Source organism: Eutrema salsugineum, unplaced genomic scaffold (assembly GCF_000478725.1).
Source record: "Eutrema salsugineum unplaced genomic scaffold, Eutsalg1_0 scaffold_21, whole genome shotgun sequence".
Taxonomy (NCBI): Eukaryota; Viridiplantae; Streptophyta; class Magnoliopsida; order Brassicales; family Brassicaceae; genus Eutrema; species Eutrema salsugineum.
The window spans coordinates 1,955,400-1,966,200 of NW_006256821.1; the positions used below are offsets into that span (position 1 = coordinate 1,955,400).

At 40.8% G+C, this 10,801-nt stretch overlaps 1 protein-coding gene and 1 non-coding gene across 2 annotated transcripts; both read left to right on the forward strand.

Moving 5' to 3' along the window:
- Window positions 1–795: 795 nt before the first annotated feature.
- Window positions 796–902, forward strand: LOC112086309. The gene has a single exon (XR_002899431.1). It is a non-coding gene; the product is annotated as a small nucleolar RNA R71 (small nucleolar RNA).
- Window positions 903–4,412: 3,510 nt separating this feature from the next.
- Window positions 4,413–9,930, forward strand: LOC112086249. Its single transcript, XM_024155158.1, has 4 exons — window positions 4,413–4,896; window positions 6,549–6,951; window positions 9,427–9,827; window positions 9,917–9,930. The coding sequence occupies exons 1-4, from the start codon at window positions 4,413–4,415 to the stop codon at window positions 9,928–9,930; spliced, it is 1,302 nt and encodes a 433-aa protein (XP_024010926.1).
- Window positions 9,931–10,801: the final 871 nt, after the last annotated feature.

Below are 10,801 nucleotides of genomic sequence, written 5' to 3' on the forward strand. Positions count from 1 at the left end.
GCGACTTGCACATCTAACTTTTTTACGTGCGAAGATAAAGATTCAAACTTACCATTCAGATCATTGTACATGCAGTCCACTTTCACGTTCACGTCTTTAGATGCTTTTTCGTTCGTCATAACAAGCTGTTGGATTGACTGTTCAAGTCTACCGATTTGTGAAGCTAGCTGGTTCCTCGTGACTCCCTGCTGTTGTACAAATTGATTGTTAAAACCCGTACTTTGGTAGTTATAAGGCTGTCGCGGTTGATATGGTACTATTCCTCCAAAGTTTCCACCTTGAAACTTGTTTTGGAAGGATTTTTGCTGAGGTGGGTAGTACTGATCTTGAGGATTCTCCACATTTGGATTGCGGTAAGAGAGATTATTGTAATTTGCATTCCGGAAGTTGTTGTTGAAGTTGTTGTTGGAGCGATTTTGGTATGGCACCAGTGCTCCTACGTAGTTCACATCTTCTTCTTGAAATGCTTGATTAATGTGATCGATATCACTAGGTCCTTCCTCTTCTGCGCCATTGTTGGTTTCACAGGCATGGATCGGGCGATTGTTGCTCTTCAGAAGCTGGCTCACCATGTTCTTTAACTCGGTTATCTCCTTGTTGTCTGTTCCGGATTGCTTCATTGATCGATCGTATTCAGGACAGTCATTGCTATTGGCTTGAGCCCAATTTTCGATGAGAGCTCTTCCTTGGGTTATCGTCTTTTGCCCACAATCTCCATTGCTAGCTGTATCAAGTGAAAGTTTGTATTTTGGTTGCAAACCTCGGTAAAATGTGCTCAGCAGGCTTGATCCATGAAATCCATGGTGAGGGCAATCACGTTCATACTTCTTAAAACGTTCCCAAGCTTCATAGAAAGATTCAGTTGGCTCTTGTTGAAAGGTTGAGATCTTCGTTCTCAAATTGTTCGACCTTGACTTAGTGTAGAAGTGGTTTAGGAAAGCAGTTCTACATTCTTCCCAATTAGTAATCGATCCTGCAGGCAAAGACTTCAACCAACGGTGAGCTTTATCTGCTAATGAAAAAGGGAACAACTTACACTTTAAATAGTCAGGTGGAACTTGGTTTGTTCTCATCATGCTGCAAATTTCTTCAAAAAGCTCGATATGGTCCATTGGGTGCTCAGAAGGAACTCCATGGAACTGGTTTTGCTTCACCAATGAGATGATTTGAGGCTTGACTTCAAACTCATTCCGGTTGGAAATGGTACTTCAATTGCAGATCGATTCTGAAAATTTTGAGTAGGTGCATCAAAATCAGCTATGCGATGGTTCCTTTCTTGTCTTCGGTGTTGATTTGCTGGCGGAATGGGGCGGTGAATGCGTTCATTCTGCTGCATTGCTGGGTGGTCACCATCGGCTGCATTGATGGGTGGATCAAGGTCTTCACGTCCTTCTCTCTCTCGGTTCTGGTGGTTTTTTGGAAGAACCTCATCCTCCTCTCCATCTTGTCGAGCATGATCACCTTCTATGTGATCATTCTCTTCGTTTTCTCCATGTTCAGACCCGTCTTGGTCCATATTTAAATTTCGATTAATAGGATCTCCAGGCTGGTCGTTGTTGGCCATTCCTTGCGTTCGTCTAAGTCTTCGAAGTTCTCTTTCGTGTCTGTCTATCTCGTCAAGAATTGGAATGTCTCCTACAGGTCTACGCCTTGTATTCATGCAATTCAGAGAAAAACAAAAGAAGGGAAAGATAGTTCAGAAAAACTTTAAGAAAGAACTAGAGATCAGGTGTCTAGAACAGAAGTTAAAACAAGAAAAATAGCAAAAGGCAGGGAAACAAATCCCCGGCAACGGCGCAAAAAACTTGATGGTCGTGTCAACTGCGTGAGGGAACAAGTTTTACCCTTACCAAAACAAATAAAAGCCGCAAGTGCACAGCTAGTCAGTTGTAGTATTTAGGGATCGAATCCACAGAGATTTGTGTGCCTGGTATTCTTCTACGGTTTTTAACTTTATGTCTAGACTAAATTGGTTTTAAAGGTTGGTTGTTTTTCTTGCGAATTAAACTAAAACAAAAGAAAATATAAATCTATCCTAAAAAGCATGTAAGAAAATCGAATGAAATGCAATTAGAATAAGCAAATATCGAATGAAAGACTAATAAGGCAAGTAAAATATCGCATGAAAGGTAAATAAAGCAAGTAAATAATGAACTAAGGAAATTGAAATGCAGGTCTAAGAAAGCAATAAAAATCGATGGAGTTGTAAACTATGGCTAAAAACGCTGGGCTTTTGGGAACTCTAAGGGATCATAATCGGTTTTAACACTAAGGTAGGTAGATTGGGATTGACGGATAACGATATATGGGTTCTAGAGCTTGAGTACGGCGGTATGACTACGTCACTGTCGTGATCATAACCAACTGTTTCTCGCAACCCTGACCAGTAGGTTTCCACTCTGGCCCTGGAAGGGAGAGAACTCAAGAGCTGCACAAGACTCGTCAATACTCACGATCTCGCCGCAGGTAGGTTTCCACTCCTACGGAAAAATCGCCTGTTTCATTCTAGGGCTGATACTTAATGAAAACTTTCGCAACACTAACTATCTAGATCGGATACTAGGTGATCAATAAAGCATACATGCAATAAGAACAAGAATAAACAGAGAACAGGTCGAAATCCCAGATCTATAAACCTAGATGTCTTAATCGATTATGAGAACCCCTTTCGGGAACCCTAAGCCCAACTCGGGATCTACTCAGACATGGCTGAGTTCGACATCATCATTGGTTTTAATAAAAGTAATGAAAAACAGTAAAGAAAAGAGATAAAGAAAGCTTCTCTATTGAAGAACTCGGACTTGAACAATCTTCTACAAAAATCTCATAAAAACGGCTAAAGGAAAAGGGTTTCTGTAAAGTATGAAGAGTGGTGTCTAAAAACGACCTAAATGACATGTATTTATAGTCTCCAATACTCCATGGTCTCTAGGGTTCCGGAATTGAGGCTGAGAATGACTTTGGGCTTCAGATAAGTGGGCTTTAACTCGGAGATAGATTGCCGCGGTCGGGAGTGTTGTGACCGCGGCAATTGGCTTGTTGGCCGCGGTCGGGAAGCTTCTGACCGCGGCAAATAGCTTATTGGCCGCGGTCGCGTGAGTTGCTGGCCGATTCCGCGTGGCTCCGGGGCTAATGGAATATCTTGATCCAACCGTTGGAATGTCTCCAAACCAAGTGCATTTGAAAGCTGGTTGATTCTTCTATAAGTTGTCCAATTTTAAGGGTGATCAGACGGTGAGAAGGTCTTCGTCTCTCCATGAGAGTTCTGACGGTCTGCATTTATCCAAAAGAGTCTTTTTGTTCCATTTTGTGCCTCTTTATCCCAAATTACCTGAAAAGTCTTTTAAAATCCGTAAACATAGAAATCCTTTGAAAACCTTTGAAAATGGAGTAAAAACACCTGTAAAAGATATTAAAGTGATCCATAAAAATGGTCAAAATCCGGTGTTTTCAGCCAACTCTCTTACTATACTAGCTCGTCGGCAGGCGGTCATGAAAAATCGAATGCTTTTGTTTTCACTACTTCTAGGAGGAATTATTCTACTCGTGGCTAGAGTGTCCATGTATTGAGATCCACAAATGTTTATTTTTTCACTTGTATCATATTTGTGTTTTGTTAGTAGATGTGTGTTCCTTCATGACCTTTCTAAGACTATCGTTAAGTTGTATAATTTGCTCCTCTCCTATTCTTCCAAAGTTCTCAATCACTGAGCTATTTCATAGATATTGCTAATTAAAATTGAGCGACTTGACATATTCGGCAATCATAACATATGTACCCTTATAAATTCTTAAAAAAGTTTTATATATACCTTACACACTCCAATTACTTTCGAACGTGGATATATCCACCAGCATATGTTACATAGTCTTATTTTCCTTGGGCGGCCTGATTTATCCGTTGTCCATGGACATAATTTTGCCACCAAGCTATTGATGATATGCGCCATCTTTATATCATAAATAGTTGAGTTATGATAAATGTGGATTTATTCTGGTTTGTCGGTCACATTGTATTCGTCCATGGATATATCCAGTTTCGTTCACATTATTTATAATATAATGTGTCCGCACTCACATCTTCTCGGAGGTGACGTCGACTGACACGCTACCCTTCACGGTTTATATACTACATTTCCCCCTTCACGAAACATATCTATTATCTCACCATCTTCCTTTTTATCATTTTGTTTTTGTTTTCCACACTCATCTACTTTCAAAATGTCAAGGGGGAACCCCAACGATGAATCATACTCCCAAATACCTCTTTTCATCTCCCACTTGAAAGCTGCTAACCCGACCACTATCACTGAGCTTGAAACTCATACCGACGAAAATGGTTCTCAGCACTTCAAGCGCCTCTTTATATCTCATGGTGCATCCCAGGAAGGTTTTCATTTCCTTTAAAACTGATGGTGGTCTCGGGTGCACATATCAGACGTTCGGATTCTGGCTTTCTCATTGTTGTCATCGATCAAGATGCCAACTTCCAGACCTACCCCCTAGCCTTTGCTGCAGTTGACCGTCAGACCGAGGAGGCATGGAGGTGGTTTTTTCACCAGCTCGAACAGTGTTTTCCAGACAATAACAAGACAACCATTTTATCTGATGGCGGTGGAATGGCTGAAAGAGCTATCTCAGCATGCTTTCCTGAAGCCAGTCACGTTGACTGCCTACGTTGTCTTCAACTATCATTGAACCTGTACTTCCACGACAATGGAATTACCAACTTGGTGCGGGAGGCAGCTTGTGCTCACACAATTGGCGTTTTCCGGCGGGCGTTCAACCGGATTAATGAAACCAACCCTGACTGTGCTACCTATCTACAATCTATTGGCTTCCCTCGTTGGACGAGTTATTGTCAAGCCGGCGACCGATACAACATCATGACTGCCAGTATTGTTCATGGATTCATCCATTTACTGCTCCCTTAAACAACTGGCCCTATTATTAACCTCCTCAACTTCTACCACACAACTGTTATGCGCTAGTTCCAAACAAGACTCCGAGCATCAATGGATCACCCAGGCGTGATGTCTCCAGGTGTTCAAGGTTTCATGGATAAATTAGCTGTCAGTAAGTCGCAATGGCAGGTTCTGCATATTAGCTCTGGAGCTTGTGAGGTTGTAAATTCAGTCGGCGAAATTCACTTTGTCAATCCTCTAAGGAGGACATGTTCCTGCAAAGTTTTTAACAAACTCTGGATACCCTGTATCCACGCTTTGGTCGCATCCGATGCATTACGCATTTCAGCTGAGTCCTTAGTTCACACTGCTATACTTCTGTTGCCTGGTTTGAAACGTACATTCCTCAACTTTACCCTTGCCAGGAGCATCTTCCAGCTGAGGCCACCGCCGACGGGCAACTGAACTGCTACCACCGATTTCGAGGCCACTGGTAGGGCGTCCCATGCCTAAGACCCGCATGGTAACAATTAACTTTTAACAATTAACAATTAACAATTAACTTTTAACGTTGTTCTTATCCACTGTATAATGTGTTACATTTTTCTTAGTCCCAGTAACTGGATCTGCATCAACCTACTACAAGTTTCAAGCGAAGGATGGATAATGCTTCTTGGGGCCAACGTCGAATTCCCCTTTTGTTAGTCTTGTAATTTGCATTATTTTTTGTTGTCCTATTTTTCTCATCGGCTAAGTTGACCACCACAGGGTCTTTTTTGTATGTGCTAATCCCAGCGTCTGTTCCTGGTTTTCTGCTTATTCCAGTTATGTAATCCTCACTTTCAATGAATTTCTTTCATATTACCGCAACAATTTTTATGACAAGTCTAAATGCTTTTTTTTAAAAAGTTTCTTATATATCACAACCATACTCAGTCTGAACTTAACAAATTTGCCATTATCCGTGGAAGTTTCCACTATTGAACTCTACCATTCACGATTCCACACTCCTCTTTTATTGTGAATAATCAGTCCACCTGTCATGCTGTCAGTGGATAATGTCCGGAGATATATATTGTCCGTCGCTTTTCAAAATGTCCGACATGATTGAAGTACGTCAGAAACTACATCCAATCGCCGGAAACACCTCCATAAGCGTGCCACAGGATAGTTAACTGTTACCATCCTTCTTTAATGCTAGTTCCATTTTAACTAAATAGGCCTAACTAGCTTCCAAGACAACTAACTCACTGTTAGTCATCCACACATATACATTTATGAGTTTAAGTTTATGAGTTTTTTCCCAAACAAACTCACTGTTAGTCATCCACACATATACGTTTTATGTTTGAAATTACGTGGTTATACAGTCAAAGGTTCACACAAAATACATAACCACCATTTATTAACTACATGGTCATTTATATGCACACACCAAAAGACAAGTCATTTGGGTCTATGATAACTAAGAGTTTTTGAGCTCTTAGAAGGGTTATCAATCCCCTTGTCAAAGTAGTATAAGGGGTGTCAATCCATATGTGTGGTAGTTAGGCACTAGTTTATAAGATAAGTTCTTAAGTCAAGCTAATCAAAGACAGGTTTGGTGACACATTTGTGGGGCACATTTGTGGGGCACGTACAAAGGCGTTCTGCTTACAGCAAGTGGTCAGGATGGAAATTTTCAGGTTTTCCCTTTGGCATATGCTGTCGTGGACGCTGAAAACGAAGCTGCGTGGACATGGTTTTTCACGAAGGTTGAACGGTTACTAGCAGACAGTTCTAACCTAACCATCATATCTAATAGATCAGAGTCTATCTATTCTGCCAAAGCCAAGGTATACCCTAAGGCGCATCACGGCTGTTGCATAGTTCATCTTCAACGAAACGTTAAGTCTAGATTTGAGACTAAGGATCTTGCACAGCTTTTATCAGAAGCTGCTTATGCTTATAGGCAGAAGTACTTCCGTCAGGCTTTCAAAAAAATCCGTGACTCCAATCCTCAATGTGCTACTTATTTAGACAACATTGGTCATGCCCACTGGTCCCGGTATCATTTTAGAGGCGAACGTTACAACATGATGACTAGCAATGTGGCTGAGCAACTGATATTTCTATATTTTGCATCATTCAGGCTGCATTTTAGGGTCCATATCATGTGTTTTCTCATGTATATTGAGTCTTTAGGCATCAAAATAGGTCTTAGGACTTGCATTAGGTCCCAAAGAGTTTTGCATGTTTTGAAGTCTTTATCAGGTGCTTTGGAGGCTATTTGGAGCTCAAGAGGAGGATCAGGAATGAAAACGATGTAGAAAAGGATCAAAAATGGTGAAAACCGCTTTGAGGAATTTCTCGGTCAAAACTTGTACTGGCTGGACCAAAACATCGGCCAAAATCGTTACCGGATGGTCATTATTGGCGAAAAATTATTATCGGGTGAAAATTCCACTCGGTAAGGTTTTATCCCGAGGCGAGAAGATTTTACCGGATAAAAAGCTTACCGCGGTATACGATTCTCGGACATTTTCCTTACCGCGGGAAGCTTTTATCGGCTAAACCTTATTTTCACCCGCACGCCTCAAAGATCATCAAGGCCGGGAAACTTCCATTCAGAACCAGCTTAAGGGGTCTTCATCAAAGTTGGAGATAATCGAGCCAAGATCCCGGAACAGTTGGAATCACCCAATTCGGATCTGTGAGAAGAAAGATACGACCTGCTGAAGACACGCCTGTCTCGCATGCATCCGAGGGCCGATCAGATGAATTTCAAAGAGTACGTAGGAAGAAGCCCTTCCGATCCAAACCAGCTTACAGAGTCTTCATTAAAGTTCAAGGTCTATGAATTCCCTTCCCGAAACGCCTGAGAACGCCCAATTTGGAGTTATGTGCCGAAAGTTATTGCCTCCGGAAGAAAAGTTGGTCGATATGAGCCCAAATGAATTGCGATACGCGCTAAGTATTCTCTCAAGCCTCGGCATCATCACCACGACATTGCTAAGCCGAGGCTCACCTCTTGAAAGCGTTTTTTGGGCTAAACCTCGTACCAACCCCTTGGTATGTTGAGATCAAGGCATGCATGCAAGAGAAGCAAAGATGAAAGCGACTAAGTGTTGAACATATACCTTGGTATCAAGACCTCGACGTTGCATGCCGGACTCTGTCTTCCTGAACACCTCGACTACCAAGCTCCTCGGCATTACATGGCGAGGTCCCTTGCCATAAATCCAGAATCAAGAACAAGGTGACTTAGAGGATACACGTGAAGATGGATTGAAGACTAGGGTTTATGCATGTTGTTGACTTGTTCTTCACGAGATCTTCATCTTGATCCTTGCTCACGTACACTCCTCAATATCAAGACCTCGACTTCACTCCCTTACACACTGTGGCGCTCACCCAACAACCCAAGAAGAGCGGTCAGAACCCGGTTTGTCCGGGGCTGACCCGCAACACTTACCCTTCACTATAAATAGATATTAGGACCGGAAACCTAATCATCTTTTATCTTATCATCTTTTAGCTTTAAGAACTTGCCTCTTTTGTGAAACTTGATTAATCTAATCCAATATCTTGTTTTTACATCAGAATCTTGTTCTTGTTCATTTCTTTTATTCTCGAGCAATCAAAACTCCTTATCATGACTACCTACACGTCTTGCAAAGGACTTAGTGAGCTCGTTATGATCAGTGAGTAGTCGTTTAAGCGGCTTTAGATAGGTAGATTAGGGTGCTTTCATGATAGATTAGTGAGTTTAGGGGGTCTAGTCTTGCATGTTTCATTCTTTAACCGACGAGATCTCTAAGCTGGATCCAAGCACATCACTTGAGGTTTAGATCTGAGACATATCTCGCATCAAAAGTGTTTGTAGAAATGTCTGAACCACTCGGTTAAAGGTTTAAGAGTCTTTCATCGCGAGAGTGATAGTTTGTTCTCTTAAATGACTTATTGAACTGAATCTTAAAGCTGACTGATTTATGCTTCTCAAAAGGGATTTTGGTATGAAAGAGGATCATTTTAGATGTTTAATACTTTCATGAGATGATTAACATACTTTGAGTTCATGTTAAATGAAGCCGCTTGATAAATCTGATCCATTAACTTGCTGGTCTAGCTTGGAAGCACCTGAGTCTTGTATCCTGTCTAAAGCTTCTGCCTTTATCATATATTATCATCATCCGATCATTCACTTGTTTTTTTTCACCATCACTTGCATCTTCATCTAGTTTAAATCTCATCTTTTGCCTCATTTTCATGTTTACTTGCTTGTTAAGTAGATTAGCAAAAAACCTTTACCTGCTCATATTGACTTAAGATCACAAGTAACATAGACTAGTGTCTCACACACAAGTTTGGATTGATAACCCCTTGTACTACAAGACAGGGGATTGATAACCTCTACAAAGAGCCAGAAAACTCTTAGTTATCAGCAACTTAACAGCGCATTGAAAAAAGGCAGAGCATCCCCCATTGTCAAGCTACTTGTCTTCATCCAGAGGATGATGTCTCGATGGTTCTGTGCTCGCAGGAAGAAAGCTTCTCGGTGGGAGGGTTTTTCCACACCAGAAGTGGACAAATTGATATCCAAACACCAGACAGACGACAACTTCAGCAAAATCAATCATCTTTCAACATGGATTTGTGAAGTAATTGGCCGTCTAGGTGAGAAAAATCGTGTGAGTGTGCATGACAAGAAATGCACTTGTAAAGTCTACGACCGTCTACAGATCCCTTGTAGTCATGCTTTGATAGCCGCAGACAGTTTGGGACTCCCACACACGTCTTTGCTTTCCGACTACTACAAATCAACCACATGGGCAGCAACATACAAAGAAGTCATAAATCCTGAAGAAAACCCGGATGATGTCGACCTGCCACAGTCGATTTTGGATATGGTCCTATTGCCACCAAAATCGAAGAGGCCACCTGGTAGGCCAAAACAAAAATGAATTCCGTCTCAAGGAGAATTAAGGGTCAGTTAGTTTTATAATTCTTTGCCTATATTTTCACTTATGCAGGATTGGACTACTAACAGCAATATTCCTTTGTTTGTAGCCTAATCGAATCAAGAAGACTATCCCTAACAAGTGTGGATGCTGCCATCAAGAAGGTCATAACAGACTACGATGCCGTAACCTAATTTGATTATAATATTTCCAGGTTGTACTTTTCTGCATCTTACTATGTATCTGTTTTGTAATCAGACTTAGATTGTTGTAATGTCTATTTTGTTAGTTTATCAACCCATTTGGTCCAACCACATGGTTATAATATGTATCCGCTTTGTATTAGACTTACATGGTTGTATTTTTTTTTCTTTTTACTATCAACCCATTCCGACTAATGACAACCATTCCGAACCTATTCCCCGCATATATCTATACTTCGATTTTAGTCGCTGCATCACTTACACATCAAGTTACTGCTTACCTGTTATTGCTTATATCACTAAAATAGGTGTACACATCCATATAAATGGGCTCCTTTAAACTCACCTGCAACAATAACCACATATACAAATGCAATATCATGTTCACCCTTTTCTCATATAAACCTTGTTCTGCCGTAGCGCTCAACATTATAATTTTTCTATGTTTTCCACTATGATATTTTGATGCTAATATGATATATTTATATGGTTACAGTTAAATGACTATATCCATCATGGTAGACAACCATTTCGTACCTAATCCATGGATATGTCTACTCAACGAACGTTTTTGCGTTTTCTCCGTAATGAAATGATGGCCTCTATACAAAGTTATACAACGCTGTGGATTGTGTCTTATATGTAATCATTTGCATTGTTCATATGGTCATTATCAATTGCTGTTTTTACGGGGCCTTTAAAGATTGATCACATAGTCAATACTTATATTTACCAATCCGTAAGATAATGTACA